General features: G+C 41.6%; 1 protein-coding gene across 10 annotated transcripts in view; it reads left to right on the top strand.

The window, feature by feature from the left end:
- ARPP21 (cAMP regulated phosphoprotein 21) overlaps positions 1-23,640 on the top strand; it is a 200,030-nt gene extending 176,390 nt beyond the window's left edge. For all 10 annotated transcript variants that reach the window (XM_065627569.1, XM_065627568.1, XM_065627577.1 and 7 more), the window contains 2 exons: positions 21,526-21,677; positions 22,821-23,640. In XM_065627569.1, coding sequence (XP_065483641.1) covers positions 21,526-21,677; positions 22,821-23,078 — 410 coding nt within the window. In that variant the 3' untranslated portion in view covers positions 23,079-23,640. The remainder of the gene's footprint in view (positions 1-21,525; positions 21,678-22,820) is intronic.
- The last annotated feature ends 884 nt before the right edge of the window (positions 23,641-24,524 follow it).

Below are 24,524 nucleotides of genomic sequence, written 5' to 3'. Positions count from 1 at the left end.
CTGCTGCGGCCAGAGAGCCTGCGCAGCCTGGAGAACCTGGGAAACCGTCAGAGGAGATGGAGACGGAGAACAGTTTTCCAGTAAATTGGGCTTTTCAGACAAAGTAACATCCATGCCCACACTGAGAATTAACCTTCCAGGGGAACTGTCCTGAAAGACACTTCGAAGACTGCAACATAGAAATGGGTATTTGGGAAGGAGGGAGATTTGGGACTTATACAAGTCACATTTTACAGGGGATTAAGTGATTGTTTTCTGTGAGGGGGTAGACAGAATAGAAATAAACACTTTCTGATCCCTTTTACTGCCCTGATTACTGGAATGCTGTGAGGGTTATTTTGTTGCTTCAGAATGACGAGCATGAGCAGGTGATGGTGTGAGGAAGGGTATTCTTTGCAGTAGAGAGGGGAGACTCCATCCCCTGCTCAGGGGTAAATTTCAGCAGAATATTTCTGGTCTTTTGGTAAGGTAGAATTTGCAGGATGCTGCAAGCACACTTCTTTATTTAAGTAACAAATGTAAGTCTGAAGCGTATAGACAAGAAAAAGAAAGGGGAGGAATGACTTCATTGTTACAGCTTTGATATTCAAGTTGTTGTTGCTGAAGAAACAAAAATGCTCTCATTCTTCTCCCTTGCTTGAAGAAATCTATTTCTGCCTTGTACTTCTAGTAAGTGCTGTAAAAAAGTCATAATTACAGTGTCCTAAACTAATTCTTTTACACTGCATCGACCTTAAAATAATGTTGAATCCATATTTCCATTAACTAGCAATGAAAAAACTATTAAGAATAACACTTAACACACAATCAATTCAATTCCTGCAAATGTTTCTAAAGAAGAATGGTGCTGCAGAGCTGTAAATAAATGGAAGCGATAGCCTGCACTGTGGTGTAATATCTGTACAACCTGGAATTTCAATTCAATGAAGAAATGTTCTTTCCTCTAATCATTAGATTAGACTACAAAAATAGATAAAGGAGCAGGTTCAAAAAGATGCTGAGGTCTTCTTTCCCATATGCTTTAGGGGAATTGGAAAAATAACTACTAAGTTTTGCCACTTTTGCATTTTCTCCGAGTCTCCATCTGTAGGGATAGTGTTTACCTACCTTACTTTTACAGTATCAATCTGTATATAGGTCTTTTATACCATTTTAGTTACAGTGTCAGTGGGGCATTTTTCATACGGAGACTGTAAATATAGAATCATGATTCTCTCAGGCATTTACTGACATAAACTCAAGAAATGGCCAACTTCCTCTAAGAAGATATACAAACTCATTCTATAAGTATGCAGTACGTCCGAGGTCCTCAGGTTATATGGTAATGGGTATCATAGAAATAAATAGGTATTCATTATCACTTCCCAAGGGAGTATTTTGGATTAAATAGAAGTTAAAAATGCCCACCAGAAACAAGCTCTTTGTTAAACGTGCTTTATCTTTTGGAGATGAGCCGATTACAGTATAATTTCCGATAAACTTCTTTTGATCCACAGCAAGATGGAACTGCTTGGACTGAGTCATTAACTTCCTTTGTTGCTGTAGAAGCTGTAAAGACACAAAGATGTGCTTCCGAGTGTGTCAGAATGGGAGGACTGTAATAATTGGAGCCAGATACAATTCGTTAAGCTTTCCCTGGTCTCATGAGTCTGCCATGTGGCTCCCCATGGCACTGTCCAGGGACACGTTATTTTCAAAGGATGCCCTCTGAAGTCCACGTTGACTGTCATGTCAATCTTGGTCACTGGTAGAATGTCAGAGGGTGGAATTTAGCCCAAAGTCTCTTAAAATAAAACACTTCAATGTTCTTACAGTAGTAAAGCCTTGCTGTGGGAGGAGACTTTGTCATCACGCTTTTTCTGTGCTCCGCTTCCAATGCTACTCCAAGCCATGGGAAAAGCCTGGCTCTTACTGCAGGTTTGAACTGGTGTGACCAGTTAACAAGCACGCCCAGTAACTTGCTTCCTTCACAGAAGTGGTGATAAAGATGCCAGCATGGCCATGGTGACCACAATATGGCCAAGTCTCCATCCCGTTCTGTGTATTAGCACAACTGTACCATGCCAGCACTTAGGTCGCTTTATTAGCCCTATTGAAGCCGTGCAGCAGGCAAGGTCTACAGTAGGGTGACAGCCTGTAGGTCTGCAGCCCGTGGCTTGCTTCAGTGCCTACAACCTGGAAGCAAGAGGCAGTTATCCTCCAGGTTTCACCTGAGAGGTAGCACCTAAACTGTGACCTTGTGAGCCTGACTTGGTTCCAGAGCCAATTTGTAAATGCTTTGCATGTCAGCTTTAGCTGGTAAGTCCCAGCCACTCTCACCACCATGACGTTATCTTCCAAAAAGCCCATGAAAGTACAGCTTTGATGTGTTTCTCTAGGTGCTCAGATGCTGTTGCATCTGAGGTATTATCATGAAAAACACATTATCACAGTAATTCAGGGCCTTCGGGCATCTGATGTTGCCAATTGCCTTCACTTCTTGCTGGTATGTAATTTATCACTGGTGTGGCTTACCCTGCTGAAATGCGCCCTTTGTGGGCAGAGGCGAAGCTAATATACTTTCAAAGTGTGTTTGAATTGCTCCAATAAATCACTGCTGTCACTGTGAGCAGTTTTATCACTTGCCAGAACAATATGTTATCTTCATGCTTTATAATCTTGATACTGTTCTGGACTTTTATTTGTGTAAATTCTAATGCATCACAACTTATTTCATCAAATGAATTTGAGCAGCCCAGATTTTTTACTTTTTTTTTTAATGGCAACTTTGCCTTGGTTTGTAAAGAGGGCGGCACTTTTATGGAGTGTGTTTTATATCAGTAGTTATTAATTTTTTATTATTAATTAGAGTCATAGACTCAGAATAATTTTAATTGGAAGAGATCCTTAAGATCATTGAGTCCAACCATAACCTAACTCTAGCACTCAACCATGTCCCTAAGAACCTCATCTAGATGTTTTTAAAACCCCTCCAGGGATGGTGACTCCACCACTTCCCTGGGCAGCCTGTTCCAATGCCTGACAGCCCTTTCTGTGAAGAAATGTTTGCTAATATCCAATCTGAAATTTCCCTGACGTAACTTGAGGCCATTTCCTCTTGTCCTATCACTTGTTACTTGGGAGAAGAGACCAACACCCTCCATGCTACAACCTCCTTTCAGATAGTTGTAGACAGCGATAAGGTCTCCCCTCAGCCTCCTTTTCTTTAGCTCTAGGAACACTTGCAGTTTGTTTTGAATTTGTTAATTTTCATTCTTTTAAGCAGTTCATGCAGCTGGGGCAGCTTTGTTTTGTGGCTCATTTGCTCTCCTGCTCTGCTGTGTAGACGAGCAGCTACACAACTATCCAGAGCCATGGAGTCTCTGCGAGTAGGACAGCAGGGAGATGCAGGAGCCTCCCCACTTTGTAGAGTTTATTTGCTATCTGTGCAGAATATTCACCACAGTAGTCAGTTGTGTGGATTCAAAATGAAAAGCCTCCTCAAATCTGGAAAGCAGTTGCAGATAAGCCTTCTTACCTGAAACCTGCAGCCAGACCCACTCTCCTGTGCAAGGACCAACTGCGCTCGCGCTGTCTGCCTGCCCCGTCCCTGTCCCAGGTGCATTGGGTGGGACATCTCACATCCGCCAGCTCAGCCACCCCGCCAGGCACATTCCTGGTAACATCACTGTAAGGTCTGCACAGACACAAGCGCACCCGTCATATTTTTCTTCTGCCGCAGTGGTATTATAAATCTTTTTATAAAGAGTGTGACCTGTGGCTGCTTCAGGACCTCACTGTTACTTGGAAGCTCCTTGCAACAAGAACCTCTCCTCAGCTCTCCTTTCTCAGGGATGCTCTAAGATGCACTGTTTCCAGGAGAGTCAATAAAATGTCTCATTTTTATGGCCATTGCTAAAATACCAGTGAATATTTATGAACCAATTTGCCATGGCTTCTCCTATGATGGGGAAAGAAGTGCTTTTCTTTTAATTGATGCAATAGCTCATTCCAGAATATGAGAACAAGGTCTATAAAGTAGTCAGTTTTTATAATTAGAAAATTATTTATTTGCAGCAGATATATTTGCTAAAATGTGAAGATTGTATTCATCTGTTTTTTAGTTTGAAGAAGTTCTGCTAATTGTTTAGAATTGAACAATGGCTCTACTGTAAGGAAAATTTATAGGTGTATATTGAGTTTCTTGTCATGAGGAGTAGTCTAAAGGTTTGACTTACATTTGTCCTTTTTCAGTTACAGAAGTTAGTGTTTATTCTCAAGGTTTGCACTCAGAATGAGCAGTAGTTGCTGAAGAACATTTTGCAGATGTGTTTGCAGATCCTGTGATTTTCTCTTTTCAAAAATTTTAGCTACACAGACATTTTCGACAAATTGGCCAGGCACATCAGCTACCACTTCAGAAATGCATGTTGTAAATTTTACATGGAGAGACATTTTTGGCAGCTGCTTTGCAATTTGACTTTGAGCAGCCCCAGAAGAAGTATATGAAATCGGTTACACCATCCAGACCACGTAAGCAAGAAACAAGTATTTTAGCCTAAGATCGACTTGGACGGTCGTGCTGCATTAAGTTCAGTGATTGCTTGTGTAGGAATGCACGTATACCGCTGGCCACATGCATAGATCATTTCATAGGATCAAAGGAGCTAAGAATGGAAAATACTTGTGTTTCTGTGAAAAAACACTAAGGTACCTGCTCTTCTCACAGGAGACATCTCTCCCACCTCAGCTGAGCCTGGGGAGCGGGCAGTTGTCTTTTAGCAAGTATTACAAAGCTTTTCAGACCCTTTCAGGTTAATTTTAAAAAGGCCCATTCGTATTGTTTTGCTGGCAAATCTCTGATTTGGAGAGACCTGTAGTTAAGACTTGTGCTCTGGCAAGTGACTCTTGCCATGCTTTCTTCCTCTCCTTCCTGCCAGTATTGGCAGACTTTAGGCTCTGGGAATTCAGCCCTACTCTTGCAGGTGTTGACAGGAAAAAAAAAAAAAAATATATATATATATATCTTCTTTGGGTCAAAGTAGGGTTCTTCATCCAACTGAAAATTTTGGAAAGCTCTGTGTGAAACTTTTAGCAAATGCAACACTCAAAGGTCTCTTCATATTATATATTGGAGATCAGTTGTTTTTCCATTCACTTTATCAGTTGAGTATATAGCACTTCTCAGTACTGCTGGATTTCAAATATGAAGGAGCTTATTTTACAGATGAGAAAACTAATATGCAGAAAGGAGAAGTAATGCACTTAGGATGTACTACGTCCCAGGCAAGCAAAAAACTATCAATGTTTATGATGTATGCAAGGAAAAAGTTCTCCTGCTAGCTCTCAAATCTACCTTGACCACACACCCAAGCTAATCTTCAGTACTTGTACTGAGTTGGAGACTCCGTGTGTCTGTGGTCTTTACTGTGCATTTTCCATAGCTCTGTATGCGTAGCTAGCATTGCTCATGAGTTCAGACTTCGCAAATACCTTTGTTGCAAACTATTAACGGTGTGCTGTGTGGGAACAAATGCTCCGTAGCAGCTCTGCCCCAGTGATTTCAGAGAGCAGACATTGCCCTGGAGAGACCCACAGCAGACAAAGCACAAATATTCAGGAGACTTTCCTACATTTAAATTAGCGCTATGCTTCGTTTTTTGCTAATGAAAGTAAATTTTGTGTCATTTACGGTTGCAGATTCCTTGAGGGGAAATAAGGGAGATCAGGACTGATGAGTTTTGCAGAACAAGTCTGCATAAAACACTTTTGCTTGGCATACCAGCCTTCTCAGGCTGTTGCACTGGTTGAATTACCAAAATATCTTTCTGCCCAATAACTCTGGACCAGCTACAGCAGGAGTTTTCCAGCTAACGTGCTCTGCAGTGAAAGCTGGGGATGAGCAAGGACAAAGAGTGGTTTATTTCCATGTAGCTGAATTAAACCGTGCTCTGGCTGACCATTTTGACATCTGTTGACCAGTAGGCCCGGTTCCAGGCTTGCTTGAGCCCACAGCAAAGCTGCTGCTAGTGCGAGTGAAACTGGGACTGGCGGAGTGACATCTGCCCGTGTCCCAAGAACTGCTATCAGCCTGTTGGCCAACTTGGCAGAGAGACTTGGAAATCAATGTAGATACCAAGCAGTCTTTTCAGAAGTCACCTCCATCTTCCTTCTGCTTTTTCCCTTTCTCCCACTCTCTTTGGGCCCAGATTCTTTGGGGCAGCTGTGCAGAAGAGCTTGCCACTTGCTGCTGGCAGTGTCAAATCTATTCATTTCTGCTGTGAATAAACAAGGAACTTGTGTCTCCAGGTGTTAATACTCTTGTTTTCAGAAGTGCCACTAAAACCTTTGTGGAAAAGGCAAAAGTGAAAGTTTACATACACTGTGTGTTCCCCTTTTTTCTTTTTTTTTAAATGTAGTTCACATTATACTGCTCACCCAATGCAAGAGCTGAAAATACGTTTGCCTGTGATATGGAGATAAGCATGCTTTGCAGATTTAGCTGCCTGGTTTATCAAAAGAGTTTATAAAACTGTATGAGTGAGTTATTTTACAGATTGCTTGGCCAATTGGAACAGAAAAATTCTCAACTTCCTTTGAAATGAGATTATTTCCCCCCACTCTTAACCCAGAAGATGAAACAAAAGCTTTAAATTGCCTATGGACAATAAAACTGTTCAATTTCATTTAAAATATTTTTTAAAATGTAAATCAAACACAGTTTTTGAAGTCTTACAGATTATTAGTGTTCTATTTGGAATGTCAGATGGGAATGTTTTACTTTTTCAGACATTTTTGGCTTTTACTCACTCCTTTGTAAGATTTGGCCATAGGTGAAGCTAACCAGGCACTGTAGTGACTACCTCTGTAGATTTTGCTGTTCACCTCCTTCCAAGAAAAAGGTTTAGCTGGAAGATACAACCCAGTTTTAGTGCAGTAATCTGATGTATTGCTTTGGTAACTATGGCAGAACTGAAATCAGTGTTTGCATTTCTGCTGTGATACAGAATGGAGTGAATGCTTAGAACAGGCTGATACAAAGCACATGTACTTTACGTGTCTTTTGCCTTGTACTTCAAGGGGCAATGGCAGGGGAGGATCTTAATAATAACGATTGCTATAGTAGCAGAAAAGGCCTAACCCAGTTTTCTTAACAGCTCTTTTTCTTTAAGAAAGATAAGTAAATTAGGGTCTACTAGTAAACTAGAAGGGTTTATTTGCAAGATAAACATGACTGGGAGCACTCTGCTTGTGCCATGGAAGTAAATAGCTTAGACTCATCCCTGGTTGCCGTTTGGTTTATTATTTGCCAGTATTTCGTGGTGCATAGCCAATGCTTAGTCTAATGTCACGTGCATATATGTTCATATATGTGCATTGGGCCATGGTTGAATGCAGACTCAGTCCCATCTTGCCCCGCTTTTCCAGCTTGTGGATTAAGCAGTGGCTGTGCAAAAGGAGAATTGAGAAATTATTTGATTTCATGTATTGTAGAACTGAATTTTACTGGAACGGAGCCTCTTTTTCCTTAGGTTGATTGCTACCTGACTGGTCAAGTTTTGCAGAAGCCTTTTAAAGGATGCTAAGAATAAATGTGAATAGATGTATTAGTATCTCTCCTATTGGAGATCCCTTCCTTCAAGAGCCTGAGTTCCCTGGCCTCAGTCCAGAAGTGTACTCAAACCTGTAAATCATTGCTCTGAAATCAAGAAATTGGCTCATATGCTTAAAAGTTAAGCAAACGCTTAAGGGCTCTGCTGTATAGGGGCCAGAGTAATCAACTGTGTTGCAGGTGAGTGCTCCTAATATGGTGTAAAGCTGTTTAAAGTTGATTGCTAACCCCAGTAATCTTTGAATTACGTTCTGCATGGGCGCACTTGGAAAATATGAGATTTTTGCAGTTGGACCCATATGGGCAGACATATGTTCCATCAAAGTCCTGTTGCCTTCAGTATCATCCTTGCCTATGTTTGCATCTAGCTGGGCAATGTAGCCCATAACTTGCTGTGGCCTTATGTTATAGGTAAATAAACAAGCACAAGTCCTTTTCCTCAGTGATTTGATACGTTAACCTATAGGTGTACGCAGAAGCAGTGGGGAGGAAGAGTGCCACCTTTGCTGCAGATGGTATTTACAATTGGTGTTGCATTTATGAAAACTCTACTTGAGGCTGAGCCACAAAACAAAGCCCAGCTTGCGAGGGTGAAAAGCATAGATCGTTAGTGATAATTTATGCTGCCAGCAGTAATTTGCCCCATTCTGCCCTCAGTAAAATGCAGCACAGTTTGGTGAGCCGTCCATCACCAGCACACCACAGTCTTCCTCCAATACATAGGATGTGGGCAGGAGCCTGTACCTGAAGCTGCGTGGAAGCAAAGAGTGGGGCAGAGGCAGTGAGGGCACATGGACCATCATCTCCTGACCATGCTGGTGAGCAGCAGCCTGCCCGAGCACTCCTTGCATGGGATGGGGCTCTAAGTACTACTGCTCTCTGAGGCAGTGCACAAAGATTTTGGTGTATTTTCAAGAAAAGTTTTGTGCAGTTCTGCTGTTTTTCTCTGGGAAGGTTATTTGTCCTGGGTGCGTATTTTTCTGTCTCCAGCTGTCTTGTCTTTGTCAAGAATGTGCTAGCTTCAGTGCAGGGACCACAGCTATTCCTTGAAGTTTGCATGGTAGCTAGTGTGATGGAGGTTCACCCTGGGCTTGTGCTTGTAGATATTTCAGCAATACCAGGAGCTAAGTTGTAGATCAATGCATGAGGGATCAACAGTGTGTTTGCTCAGAGCTTCTGTTATGTATTTAGGGGCAATCCAGAAAATCAAACTAGTGTAATGTGGAGATGAACCTGCTGAAATTCAGTGAATCCGTGGGTTCACAGTTTGCATGGAAAATCTGACTGTGCTGGTTTTGTATTTGTTCTTTTTTAGAATCACAATTTCACTTGGGTGGCTGTCTGTCCCATTGCACGCAGTTCTTATGGATTGGCTAAAAAAACAATGAATATTGCAAATGATTGTTATACTATGGCCAGGAACAGTTTTATATAACAGAATGCAGACACAGACACGTGTGTATATATAGGAAATATTACACAGGGTGCTGCTTGTGTAATGAGCTACATTGACCATATGTGCTTCCAACCTGCTCTATAAGCAAAGGCTTTACCCACCTCCTGCTTTGCTTTGCATTCAGGACAGAGCAGTTGTGCGCAGTCAATTCACGTAGCACAGTTGATGATCGGTAACTTGGACACTTATTATTGTCTTCCTATATCTTGAGCGCTGACACTCACGTCTGCAGGTACTTTTGGCTGGAAGTAACAGCTGTAATTTCAGTCTGGTGCCCTTGGAAAGGCCAGGCTCGTTATGCTCAGTCGGGAAAGTGATCGTATTGCCACCTGACTCTGGTGAAGAAATCATTCAGACGCAATCAGAGAAAGAAAAATCCCTCTAGTGGACTATCTTGGGTTGATGTTACTTGACTGTTTCCATTATTTTTACAAACTCTCCTGGACCTACTGCATCACGCAATCTGGAGCTGTCACCTGCCCTGCACATGGTTGCAATGAACAGGCCACTATTTAACTTTTTAGCTCTCCATTATATCTGATATTTGTTTCCACTGATACAGATATGGGTATGCATATGCATACCAAGAGTTAATGCCATTTTTTTTAATAAGGGTTTGAATTTACACCAAGTGTAAGTCTGTACCAGCTTCAGTATTGATATTCCCACCCTGAACTACAAGAAGTTACCATTTTGCATGAAGAATAGTCCCATGAAACAAAGAATACTTTTGTAACAAAGGTTAAATTTGCAATTCTGCAAGTACAGCTTTCTGGGTAGCAAGATGAGAAAAGAGCAGTTTCTTCTTGCAGTCTTCAGCCAAAGCCATAGTTTTGGGTTTTTTTTTCTGAAAACAATAGTAATAAAACAGTTAATCATCTAATCGTTTTGGTTGGAAGAGACCCTCGGGATCATTGAGTCCAACCATAACCTAACTCTAGCACTAAACCATCTCCATAAGAACCTCGTCTAAAGGCCTTTTAAACACCTCCAGGGATGGTGACCCCACCACTTCCCTGGGCAGCCTGTTCCAATGCCTGACAACCCTTTCCGTGAAGAATTTTTTCCCAATATCAAATCTAAACCTCCCCTGGCACAACTCGAGGCCATTTTTTCCTGTCCTATGACTTGCTACTTCGGAGAAGAGACCAACACCCTCCATGCTACAACCTCCTTTCAGGTAGTTGTAGAGAAGGATAAGGTCTCCCCTCAGCCTCCTTTTCTCCAGGCTAAACAGCCCCAGTTCCCTCAGCTGCTCCTCATCAGACTTGTGCTCCAGGCCCCTCACCAGCTTCATCACCCTCCTCTGCACTCTCTCCAGCACCTCAGTGTCCTTCTTATGATGAGGGGCCCAACACAGTATTCGAGGTGGGGCCTCAGCAGTACCTAGTAGAGTGACACGATCACTTCTCTAGTCCTGCTGGCCACACTATTCCTCATACAAGCCAGGATGCTGTTGGCCTTTTTGGCCACCTGGGCACACTGCTGGCTCAGGTTCAGCCAGCTGTCAATCAACAACCCCCAGAGCCCTCTCTGCCAGGCAGCTTTCCAGCCACTCTTCTTCATATGCTTTATTTCTTCACTGTTCATTGTAAATCTTAGCTGTAAAGAAAATTTAGTTTGTCTGCAAGAGCGTATGGACACTTTGTCTCTGAATTCAGCCAAATCCTGCACATCATGTTATGTAGTCATTCCAGATTAAGACCTTCTATAATGCTTTGCTGGCAAGGGCATCTTTCTAGATGCCACTTTTCGATGTGAGGCAAGACCTACAGCATGCCAACACTAATGAGTGTCACGGTCAACAGTAATGAGTTTTTACGTTGGTGTTTTAGTTGTGTATTAGCTATCCAAAAATCCCTTGAAGAGGAATTGTAGCAGACTACAGCAGTATAATGGCCTATGGCCTTAGTAAGGGTTATGACTAGATTTGCATCTGTCTTAGTCTTTAAGCAGTAAAGCTCTCAAGAGCAACCCCAAAATTCTCCAGAATGACCTATTGGCCTGCCCATGAGTCTGTGTTAACTCTTGTTAATGTCAGCGGGATTGGTGGGCAGGAGCCGAGAGCAGAAGGCTTATACTGGGCTTTTCCCTAGTGCTATTCGGGACCTCCCTGATGCCACCAGAACTGCACACCCGCTTGCAATGCTTACCTTCAGTGGCTTAGCTCTGTGGGCATGAGAAGACTTCACTCCTCTCAGAATAATGTTTTCCAGGTCCTGCAGTGCCCTCCTGCGGGCACCTCAGCTGGCTTTGGGCAGCTACACCGCTTCAGTGTAAACTCTGGCTCGTCGTGCTGCCCAACGGGAAACGCTTTCCAAAGCCCATCTCCCCAAAGCTTTCAAGCTTGTTCATGTGACTCCATGAATTAATTTAGTTTGAAAGCATAAAATACTTTCTTCCTCTCTCTATATATCACCTGTGTCATTTGCTAGCTGAGTGACTTTTTTTTTTCTTTTCTTCTTTTTTTTTTATCTCCAATAAAATTCAGAAGCCTCAGATTACCAAAACAGCTGCACATGCTTTGCCTGGGTTAATGCATTTAAGTCAGGCTCCAGAGTCTGGTTAAGTGCCAAGATCCCGGATCAGCTGCTTTACTGGAATTATGCTGCTGTAATGGAGCCTTGCATTATTGTGTTGCAATTATTTTGGCTTGCAGCTGGCTGTTCTCTCTATATTTTTACCAAAGTGAGATAAAAGGATTTTGTCTTAAAAATAGAATTTTCCTTTCTGAATCTTACAGAAGCTTTGAGTTACATACCGTGTCTGTAAGAGGTGCCCCTCCATTTATCTTCGAGGAGAAGAGCAAATAATTTTTGTCATAGTTTTTGAAGAACAGGAACAGTGCTAAATGGTCTCAAAACATAACAGTGCATTGAAAAGAGGATAAAATAAGTGATTAAAGTGTCATATAATAGCATGGTTTTGGGTTCTCAGCAAGAACAGGTTTATTTTCAGCATCAAGCTGCTTACTAGTAGCAAGTCGTTCTTGAAGCTGTCCCTATAATTTGGAAATCCTTTGTGTAGAGGAGTAAAATAATAACTCCAGATTTCAAACCGAAGAAAAACATTTCCTGCGCCTTGAATCTCCTATATTCATATCGATCCAAGCTCTTTTTAATGCCTGTTTATATACATTTCTTGTCAAATAACAGCTCTCTCAGGTTCTCCAGTTGATAGCAAAAAGTAAACTGAATGCGATCATTTATCTTTGAACTGTTCAACTGTGCCCTTCTTCATGTTCCTGTTAATAATGCCAGGTCTCCCAGGAGCACTCTCACGCAATTTTATCACATAAGCTTTTTGTTTGACCTTACCTGCTGTTCCCCTGGAACACGGCGGGAGAAAAAAAGCCAAAATGCTAGCCTGCCTTAATTAAAATTTTAGTCTCAGAAGATGTTACAGTATGTGATTTCATTAGGTATTTAATGAAAATATTTAATCATACTTCTTATTTGTCTGGGCCTTTTTACTTGGTAGTGAGGTCACCAGGTTTTAAAACAACTCTTCTAAGGTATGGAAAAGTAACCGAGGGATGGGTATGCATCTTTAAACGATTCATAAATTCGTTGTATCCATGATTTTGCACGTTTGCCCTAAAGGTATTGGTTGGATGAAGTAGAATGCTCTAAATAACAGTTCAGTGCTCTTTGTGAAAACATTCCCCCCCCTGCCTCGTGGGACAGCGAACACGCATATAAATGGTTTTTAAAAGATAATGCTATTCCTTGTTTCTAGCAGTTGCCACTTGGCATCATAGAAAAAGGGTAAAGGAAAATGTAATGGATATTTCTTTGACATGTAGGAAGCTTTAAATCTCACATGTGATATGCAGCATTACCTTTCATCATTTCTCATTGGCATAATCTAAACAACCACAACAGGAGCCTTTCCGCCATCCAGGTGAGGCCATTTGTTTTATGCAGTGACTATTCTTGAGGAAAAGGCTGTGCACCAAGCACTCCCTCTTAGCTTTTGCAAAGATGTACCTTATTCTGGTTTATATAGAGCAAGCAGAGTTACAAAAATAGATTAGCGAGGCCCTGATCTGGCACATCTTTTGAATTGGGAGACTTTGCATTGCTAGGGGAGTTGTTTTATTCCCCTATTTTTTTTTCTCATTTTGTTAGCAGCCAAGAAGTGCCCTCCAAGCTTCAGATGCTCTGCACTTTGGGTTTCTTCCAGCCCCTGGGGTTGCAAAACAAGTCAAACCGGGATTTTATATAGTTTTTTGGAGAAGAATAAATGAAGAGGACAAGGAGGGGCAGTTTAGCTAGATAAGATAGATTCTGTTCTAGCAGTTGGATAGAACAAGCCAGATAGGGAATTTCAGAGCTGTTATCCATTAAAAAATCTCTTGTGTGTCAGGTTATTTTCATCAGAAGTTTTTACCAAATCCATCAAATAGATTGCTCTGAAATAGTGAAAAATTGCAGCAAACTTCCAAATTTTATTTTTTCTTCTTATGAAGCTGGATGAAGATACTTTTGCACTATTGATTTTCTGGGATTTATAACTTTGTAAACCAGAGAGAGAAAGAGGGGTGGGGAAGACAGACAAGCTGTCTTCTAACCAGGATTTTTCTTCGTTCTCTTGTGATAGTAAATCTTACTGGCTCATATCTCCGATGCATATACATCTTGCTGAGTTCCTTAATGCAGCTGAATGTAGCTCTCTGTGAGTCTGCCAACAAATGTGGCTGTTGATCTGTGACAAGGTTCAGGAAGCATGAATGCGCTCTTGGCAGAGCCATGGCCAATTTAGGGACCAGGGAGCTACGATTCTGGCAGCAATTATGTGTCAAGCCTCTAAGTTCAAAATCCTGCAGTTTTATAACCCCAGCTCTGCAGAGAATTATTCGAGTCGCTGTCATTGTAATCAATTTAGAAATATATTTACTGTGTTATGTGTTTTCAGTGAATGTAGCTGGAGTGCCCTTAGCTAAAAATTGTTTTGATCCTGCACAACTTGAAAGAATCGATGTCATTAGTTTTAAATTTTGAAAACAAAACTAGCATAATACTCCATGCTTTCCCCTGCAAGCGGTGCTGCCAGAGTGGGATGTGCTTTCACATGAAATGAAGGAAGCCAGACTGTAAGTAACTTACATTAAAAAGCTTCCCATGTTTTTGAGGGTCTGAGCCTGTGGAGTGCCATGGGGAAAGGGGTCTGCGTGCTGTTGTGGTTTTTGGCACATGTGCTGTTCTATGTGTGTTATAAGCCACCTCAGACCTCCACGTTATCTGTTGCTTCTTAAGACTTCTTTATTTCAGACATAGGTATTCTTGGTTTTTTCCCTTGTATGTGTGTGAAAACTAAGTAAAATAATTGCATGGTCTTACGTTTTGAGGAGAAAGAGATGGATTTTTAGCATCAAGCTATCGTGTATTTGTCCTTCTAGGTCACATGGTATCCAGTTCACACTCATAAATTTTCTGTGATGTCTTCAAGTGAAACACAAAGCACAAATATCTTACTAGGTCAAGACGTTTTTATGTGTATTGCAGAGAGAAAGCAGACACAGTAGGAGTGGATTGATCAACTGCAGCAGATTTGGTTTGCAGCATGTCATGGATTTTAGATCCAAGCTCAAAGTACAAAGTTTTTAAAAAGTGTTTTGGGTTCCAGCTGCACAAGATGCAGTTTGAATCTTCGAACTCACACAGAAAATGACACACCAGTGGGGAAACATTCATTAGTGTGTCTTCTGTGGGAGTCTTCCAAACTGCGGACACTTCAGGGTGAGGCTAAGGTCAAAATCAGCTTGAATTTATCACTTAATTTTATGTTTTCCATGAGACTTCTAGTCCGTTGTTTGTGGTGAAACTGGCCAGATAATGACCAACTACATAATGAGAAAAAAAAAAAAAAATCCTCAGCAGCCACCCGAATCTAACATGTAACATGTGGACGTGAGAAGCCGAGTCCGAGCACAATGCCTTGGGGCAGTGCTCCTCTAGAGTGAGCAGTATATTTGGAGATTTTGTAGCTGGCAATAACGATGTTCACGTAGGAGGTGAAACATCTGGTTGCAATCCGGTACTTGAGTATCTCACGCGAGGTAAGGAGCGTTGGCAGGAGGGACTGACAGACCCCTGTAGCAGGGAGGGCTTTGTTCTGACCACTAGAAACGCCATACCTCCAATTCCTGCTCTTGGTTGTGCTGGGGAGGGATCTTAGTATGTGCCTCCCACAGCTTGGCCAACTGTCCTAAATGCAAGGTTCCCCAACCTGGCTTCCTTTCCTCGTATTTTACAGGCAACATCAAAAGGTTCTTTGAGTCAAGACACACCATTTGATCTTGCCAAACTCCTTGCTGCATTTTGTTTAGTTCCTTCCAGTTTTGCAAGTACTTTGGGATGGACCAGTTCAGAGCTTTTGGCAAATGACTTGCCAAAAATTTTACCCAACTTACTGATGTGTGCATGACTGAACTGCAGTCCTACAATAACATTGCTTTCTTCTCTGATTAGTAACTTATCATGGGCATTGTAAGTTTCTATGATTATAGAGTAAAAGCTTCATCCAACCACTTTAATAATTTACCTATAGCTTATTTTAAAAAGTAAAGAAAAACATAGCCTAGCAAAACTGTGGAAATAGATACCGATCATAATCTTCAGCCTAGAAAAATCTATTGAGCACTACTCCAGCCAGGGCAAAGTAAACTAATATAGGCCAGAAATAGCCTATAGTATATCCACCGTACACAGGTGAACTCTCTGCTTGTGGAGCAAACTGGGTCGCGTTGCCAGTATGTGGTCAAAGGGAGGAAAGACTGGAAAAAGGTTCCTGTCTCACATGCGTAAGATTAGTAATTTTCCTTGGAAGACAGCAAAAGTGTTAAGAGATAACTGGGTAACATTTTCATAAGTATTTCAAGTCTGAACATGTGATTTAATGTTCTCAGTAATACTGGACACAGAGCACAGTCTAATCTTATCTTTATTCCCAGAACTTCTTATTGAACTGATGAATATCCTCTAGCAAGCTGTCCATCCTCATTTTAAAGGTTTTGGGTGATAGCAAATGTGCTTCCTCTCTGGGTAAATTGTCCCCTTGCTAATTATAGAGTCAGTTGAAACCTTGAATTTTATTTCTAATCTGAACAGTTCTAGGTTTAGCCTCCAACCACATAGTTTTATTATACTGTTTTCTATTCTGTTCAAGAACTATCTGTCAGCAGATACCTCTTCATCTTTTGAATAAATTGAGCAGAGTTGAGCTCATTAGGTCTCCCAGGATGAGGTGCACTTTCTGACCTCAGATCATTTCTGTAGCTCTCTTCTCAGCCCTGATTGGTTTCGGGGAGTCTTCTGCAAATGTGAGCCCCTGCAGTGAACACAGCACTCGGGACTGTGTGCAGAATCTGCTGTTGCGCTATTTCCAGCACACCACAGTGTATTCCCTGGTGTCCGCGCCCGGAGGTGGTGCTTGCTCCCCTTGGCTTTTTCCTGGGAGCTCAAATTCAGTCTTTTCCCCAGTGCTTCTGGTGACAGCGGAGGCTGAGCTGGTCTGTACTGGGGCCGTAGGGCACCAGATCTGTGCACCCAGCCCAGTTAGCCCTGCTGAGGTTTCCCATTTGAATTTCTTCGGGGCTTTGCCGCTGCAGTGTGTTGCCAAGGTACCTGCATTTTGGGTTTGCTGGTGGTGACAGCTCAGCTGCTCCCAGCGCTACGGTGAGTGAAACAGGAAGGGAGCAGATGGGCTCTCCAATCACTTCACATCAAAACCACTGTGAATTTATGCATTTTTATTGGATGGGCTTAAATGCAAGGACTCTGTTCAAGTGGTGAGAATACAATAAGAGTACATTAAGATTTTCAGCTCAGGGACTCATGCCAGACTGCCACGCTTGTCAGGCAAAGTGCTCGTTACTTTTTACCCGAGCTTCTGATACACATATTACAAAGCTATCTTGCTAATATATGCTTCTAATCTAAAATGAGCAATGAAACAGTCCCTCCAAACATGGACGTGCTGTTCATGAAGGATGTATGCTGAGGCCAGTAAAGCACCAAATATTCTTTAATTACAGCTCTGGGTGACGTTACTGGCAGAGATGTAAGACCGCTGCGTTTTATCTTTTGAGATCTGTAGCCTCATCAAGAAATTAAAACATTTGTGGGTCTTTCATGCAGTCTTTCTCCCCCTGGGATGTTTAAGTTAGCTCGCTGTCAGCACGGTGATACAGGCTGTAAAGGTTCAGAGAATTACCTTGATGGTATGACGGCCTCTTCCATTTCAACTGCAATACAAGGCTCATTTTTCCTCTGAGGCATTCATTGAAATTCTGTGCACGATTTGTTCCTCTGGTTGTTTAACAATGTCTCTCATGTTTGCCTTGATTTAAAAAATCCTCCTTTGTAGCAGAGATAACATAGAGCAGGATGATATAATTGCAGTAAAGAGGCCCTGGAGCTTGCAGTAATAGGATGGTTCATCTGATGTGTACTGCCATTAGAAAATAACCCACGTATGTATGTTCTCAGGGGACAGTAAAGAGGCTTTTAAGGATTACACTTTATGTAGTATGAAAGCTAATGAGCAAAAGAGCAAGTATGAAGGAAACTATGGTTGCAGAAAGCATTCCTGTTCTCACTTGTTTCCTGACACCTGTGTAGCTCCAAAACATCCATCTCTGCCCAGCAATGCATGGCTTTTCGTGCACTGCAGTCAATTCCTAAGCCTTTTGAGAACACTGGATTATTTTAATTTCACTGAAAAAAAAAAAAAAGCATGTCAAAAGCATGGCAGAGCTGAGTTCAAGGATTGATAACTGATGTGCGTGTACAAAATAAATAGTTTTGGGAGAATAACCATCTCTGATAGTCTGTGCCCTCATGGAGGGGGAAAAAAAAAAGACAAAAAAGGATTTGCTGGAATGATAGTTTCATGAATGTTGCTGAAAGGTTGATATATTAAGACTATCAGTTATGCAGAATCTCAATTCTCCCATCTCCATTCTTTTTCTGGCCAGTACGAAACATGTGAAGACATCAACACACAGTAAACACCGAAGGATCCATTTCAAATGTTACATGGTATGCAGAGTCAGAGTTGCAAAGTTTGAGCTGTGGAGGTAGAAAATTCAGAGCAGCTGATTTCTGATATTAACAACCTCTTGTTCAAATGGATTGCCATGTGGAGTGCAAATTTCTTCCCCTTGCTTTTGTGCTGAAAGAGAAGGCATCTAGCAGAACAGGCTTGGGCTTCTTTGGTTTTTTCACAGCATTTTCCTCTTGGTTATATAGCTTGTTGTAGATAAAGAAATCAATTCACCTTTTCATAGTCTGCACCCTCTCTGCACTATTGCAGTATATTTTTGTACCTTGTCAGGTTTTTATGTTCAAAGGAATGGGTGAACTTACATCTTTCTTCATGCAATCAACATAGTAAAGGGTCAGACATTCCTCTCAGGTGAAGGGAAGTGGCTTCACTCAAGTTGCAGAGCTTCAGAGGTGAAGCTGGATTTTGACCACCTGCTCTACTGGGGTTCTGCAGCGAGGTCTGACATCCGTAACTTTGTTATATTCCAAAGGGTACTAATAATAATTACAAAGAAGTCCAAGAATATTAAGTGAAGAAGAGATAACAGCCAGCGTCTTTGCAAGGATACGAGCAGGCCAGTAACCTTCTTAAACATCTGCATTTCCACCCACCGGTGAAGGGATCCAGTGGTCAGGAGGCTGCAGTACCTCTTTCTGGGTCGATGATGTGACTTAATTTCTCTTAATGGCAAAGAACACTCCAGGAGACGTGATGAGGTTCTTACCTCAATACCTCTTTGCTCCCATCTAACCACACAGGAAGTGTGTTAGAGTGAATGCAAAGTATTTTTAATGTTCATATGGAGGCTCCTCTGTGTGCACAGAGCATTGTAAAGGTCTCACAGAGGGAGCAGCAAAGAGGTCTTCTCCAACACCCAGGGGTGTGAGCAGGACTCTGCATGTGGGGACAGGGGTGTGAGGGGTGCACATGCCCTATGGGCAGAAGAAATTGCTGAAGTCCTTGAAGAGTAATAAGATCCTTAAAATAATAATAAATCCAGAACCTAGTGGACCTCAGCTCTTAACTTGTCCTCTTTTCATATTCCTGCACCTAAAGCGTGGAGTGGTTGTGCTGTGTACTAAGCAGTGTTTGTCTGTTAATACAGAGGAGGATTTCAGGCCAGAGGTAATACCCCATGTGATGATGCCTACATGTTCAAGCATAAGGGTAGACACTTAGTCATTTCCCTAACTTTTTGTTTCAGTTTGATACTCGTGCCTTGTTGGGCAATAAATCTGTTGTATTTGGTGAATATGGAACACAAAGCTGAGGTGAAGAGACAACTGTATGTTCAAATGTACAGCAGAGTACCAGCAGTAGTCTGACTAAAGTAAAGGTAATGCAATCCTATTTGCTAGAGATAACAGAAGAGCTTCTCCTTTCCTGGCCCCAGCGATGTGTGTCTGTCTGTCGGTAGAGCAGCAGTCACTACCCTGTGTCACTGCATCAGGGTCTACCTTTTTGAGCCCAGACCTGATGTCTGATTGCACTCCCCAACTTCATGTCACTCGGTCCCTTGCCCACCATCAATCTGTCATTCATTGCAACCTCTGGAACTTACTTTGACAACTGAAAGTGACATGAGATGAATCGTCTGTTGCTGCTTCTGCTGTCAGTTGCCTCCTCTCTCTTTAAACTTCCAGTCTTGCAAATACCAGAATAGCAGTGCTAATTTTTTTGTTTCTTCCCCTCCCCCCGCCCCCATGATTGGTGTACAGGACCAGGAGAGGACTTGCAATTTTATTATTGCTGTATAAGCCTTTTGTAAACTCAGTTACAGCACTTCTGCTGTTGGTAATTTTGTGACTAAAACATACACTGACACTGTGTTTGTGCACAGAAAAAGAGCAAATTTGAACGTATAATAATCTGGTGCATTTGGGAGATGTTTGGTGCTATGTCCCAGCTGAGTTAATCACTCATGAAACTATTTTTTTTTATTTTGCTCTATTGACTAGAGACATTAATCTCCTATCTGTGGAAAGGCATCTTTAATGCCAAAAAATTGATCAGAGATACTTGGCATTTCTCTGGCATCAGAAAATATTTTGAAGGAAAGCTATCCATTGACAATGGACCAGCAGAAACAGAGACATTGGTTACTTTATTTTTCTTACATAATGAAGAAATACCCAGGTGATGATTTCCAATTTGTGAAGTATGTTGAAGCATGTACTGTATTCATGAATATAAATTGAGCAGACGTGACACACATTTTTAATTTAAAAATAACACAGTGTTGCTGCTTCTGATAATTCTTCTTTGCCTGAAATATGCTTATTCTGAGAAGATCACTGCGGAGTTAATAGTTCACTGCATAACTGCATGTTAAAAAATACAAGTGCAAAAGGATATGGAATGTCTTAAGGACAAATTATTCATATATTTATTATGACTGTGGCTGGCTGCCTTTTCCAAGGACAAGATATTCCTGCATCTTCATTTCCTTTCCCACTTTTCCTGCAGAATCCTTCATCTCTAAATAGTAGCATCACTCAGCCAGCCAACTTCCATCCGGTGAGGCTCGTTCTCAGGTTGGATCACATTGCTGCCGAGCAGCGCACCACACCGCTCGCACTTCACTTCCCATCCACGCTTCTGCCTCTTTAGCAGCTTTTTTTCCCTCCGGATCATCCAGACTTTGCCCATTTCTCAATCAGTCCTAGAGGGGCCATCCCAGCAGAAAACCTGCAGTGTTTCGGTGACTTTGAACACAGAGCCAGTCACAGATTGAAACAGAAGCACCAGCTTCTCATCCCTGTGCAATCACTTGTGTGTCTGCAGTGTTCGCACCGAGCAACGGGAAGGACCAGACGCTCCCTAATTTATGGTTTTCCTCTTTTGCCAAATATGCAACTAGTAGGGTGGAATATGACACCTAATATGCTTTAATCGTAAAAAAAGCCTTGCAAGGAGGAGCCAGTGTGTATACAGATGTTCTCCTTGATTAAATAAAGCCCTCTCTGTTTACACCGTCCTAGGGAGCTGCTTTACAAGAAAGGTAAGAGGGTAAGATAAGAAACATGACCTGAAAGAAAACTACCAGATTAGACTATGAAGACTAAATACTGGTGTTGTCGAAGCCCTGGGAGTTTTGCCTCTGGGGAAAGAGCCAGGAGCCAGTAGCCCCCTGTGTCTGCTTGGGGCTTTACCATCCAGCAGCGCAGCCAGGCATCCCTCAAGGTGGTCTTTGCTGGAGGGTTGAAAAGCATGAGGATGCTCACTCACGTTAGACTGCCAGGGCTCTCAACTCACACCGTTCATTTATTCCCCTTCAATTTTTACTTCTAGTAATGTTTCTCTAAAAGTAGAGCAACTTATTGACAAATGCAGCGAGAAATGATGGCATCATTTGCTGTTCCTTAGAACAAGTTTAATTTAGCCCCTGCAATTGACAGGTTATTTGAAGATGGCTTTCTTCTTCCAGGTTACCAGCCTGTCCTGCCGAACCAGCAGCAGGGGTTCCAGGGTCTCATGGGAATGCAGCAGCCACCCCAAAGCCAGAACCTGATGAATAATCAACAGGGAAATCAGGTGCAAGGCATGATGGTGCAGTATCCAGCCATGTCGTCTTATCAGGTACTTGGAAGCTATAGAGAAAGACTGATTTTCTTGGGGAGTGCTTAATTGAATTAAGTTTTCCTGTCACAGAATGGTCTTTATTACTTCATTAGGATGGTGTCTGGCAGGAGGCCTCCTGATAAATACACTTCTAAGTCAAATTGGTTTCTTTGCTTCCTGTTTACGTATTCTTAGTACTCCCAAATTTCATTCTGAATTGGAAATAATTTAAATGAACTATTTATTACAGCTTACAGTGCAGGTAAAATGTCACAAAGGATGAAGTAATTATACTTCTTCCTGTGAAGAAAATGTATTAAAAAGAATAAAAGACAGAACATTGTTTATTTCTTTTGCCCATACGATTTTTTTTCCTGTAATGAAGCTGAAGGCTTTGCCTGATCCAGTTAAAAATTACTCATCTGTGGAGACTCCTGCCAAGGATCTCACCATGTCTTCTCTAACAAGCTGTAGCCAGATAGATTTTTGTTTAGTGGATTTTGGGTAGAGGGAAGTGGCTTGATTTTTACCAAGTCCCTAAGTTACCCAGACATATTTCCCCAACTTTATACCTGAATTCTGTGAGATATGCTAAGGGCCTGGGAGAGCCTACGAGGTGGCCTGTCCTTATGTTTCCTGTTGGTCCTTCTGAAAAGTTAAGAAACTAAATGATATTTAATTCATATTAATAGATTGCACTGATTGAGCAGCCATTCATCTTTTCGCTTGACTTCTCTGAAAACACTACAGCAACCCTCATGGAAATGGGGGAATTGCTTGTAGGTAAAATTTTACCCTTACATCTTCAGAATTACTGTACTAAAAATGTGCTTTAAAGGTTAATGATCAAGTTAAAGGTTTAGACCTTTTAGGTATGCCAGGGTTGATTCTTCTGTTTGCACTTATCCCAGAAATTCATACTCAGCTAGATCATGACAAAGCCACCTACTAGAACCAGGAGCTGAGGGATTTCTCTCTAACCCTTTTCTAACAATGAAAATCCTCAGGGATGAGAACAGTTCTGAGCAGGAGAAAATGATACATTTTGGCAGAACGTGTTGATTACTCAAATTCAGCTAAAAGGAAGATTCAAGGCCTACTTTAATTTTTGTACTAATTACTGGGGTTTTTTTCCCTATGTCTTTCTGTATTCCTACCTAGGTGCCAATGACCCAGGGTTCTCAAGGATTGCCGCAACAATCATATCAACAACCAATCATGCTACCTAATCAATCAGGTCAAGGAACACTTACAGCCACTGGAATGCCTGTCTACTGTAATGTCATACCTCCTGCCCCACAGAACAACCTACGGTTGATTGCCCCACACTGCCCCTCCAATAACGTTCCAGTTATTTCTGCCAGCTGCAGGACAAACTGTGCGAGCATTAACAATGCAGGGTGGCAGGTCAAATACTGACACTGTGGCTTGGCGTGGATATACGAGGATAGCGGTGCATTATTTGACAAATAACTCATGGCCTTCAAATGAAGAGGAACACAACAGGATAATCAGTTGAGGACATAAGTACTGACTGCTCAAGTGATTTGCTGCTGGAAAAACCTGTAAAAAAATAAGAATAAAATAAATTTTGAAAAAAAAATGTTTGCTGGTTAATGGTGCATATTTTTGTCATGTCTGCTAGGTATGCCTTTATAGCTTAGCTAGTGACATGAATTCATTGAGGTAAGATTTTTTCCTACCACTGAACACCACTGTGTAGATTGTAATATCCCCGATTCGGATTAGTTTTGTACTTTGTGTTGAGTTTGTGAAGCTAAAAGTATTTAAAAATATAATAAAATCACATTGTACCAAAGCTGTAATGGAAATTAAAAAAATGAAAACAACAACAAAAAATAATTACTGAATGGAAGGAATAATTTATATACACTATAGAGTTTTTTATGGATATATACTGTATTGTAGTGCTTAATCACAATAAAGCTATTTGACCTCATGGAGAAAGGTCATGTTTCTACCACCTGCTTGGTCTCTTCTCTGTTTCTGAGTGAACATCAGGTGAAGCTAAGGGACGAACGATGCTTAATGGGTTTATGGGAGTCTGAAGAGAAGGCAAACATACCTGTGTCTTAGCATGCACTACTGTAATAGCTGAGGCCGCTTAGAAAGAGTAGTGTAGCCACCCAGAAAGCGTTCAATGAATGATGTAACAGATCATCTTAAACTGAGTTTGTGCTTTTCCAATCCCTAGGACCAGTAATGTCACAAATGCAATTCACCACAGCTACAAGCCTCTAGTAACTTATACCTGTTCTAGAGGCCAACCAAGAGCTGCGTATAAGACGACATAGATGTCCTATTATATCCTGTCAACTGACTAGAAGATCAGTTGCTACTGATGTAGCAACCACAGTACCCAGCAATTTTTCTGCTCTACCCAGTTATTGCTAGTCCAGTGATAAAGCCATTTTGCAACAAAAAGATGACAACTCAAGAATTTGGTCCATCATGTTTAAGCAGTGGGGATAAACAATATGTTGGGGGTTTGGCTTTTAAAACATGCAGCACGGTGGTTTGCCAGAAATTTTTAGAACCCTTTTTTGAAGTTCAGTGGCGTTTCTCATTACTGTAATACTTCCATATTCACTCAAATTCCCAGCTTGTTCTGATAAATTATTCTTCTTTCATAAGTGCTGCATGGAGTTCCTCGTTCTGTTTCAGTGATGACAACATTTGAGTCACAAATGTGTTTACCAGGCCTGTGTTGGTTTTCAAATAAGCTGCATTTTTGATCACTTTGAACACCTTTAAAATAGGTAGGGGTTGAATACCCCAAAATTATGCATGTACATCATGAAAAAGCCTGAGATCCTTCTGTGTGTAAAATCTGCCTGTGTCATA

This window comes from Caloenas nicobarica, chromosome 2 (genome assembly GCF_036013445.1).
Source record: "Caloenas nicobarica isolate bCalNic1 chromosome 2, bCalNic1.hap1, whole genome shotgun sequence".
Classification (NCBI taxonomy): domain Eukaryota; kingdom Metazoa; phylum Chordata; class Aves; order Columbiformes; family Columbidae; genus Caloenas; species Caloenas nicobarica.
This window is presented reverse-complemented; position numbering and strand designations above follow the sequence as displayed.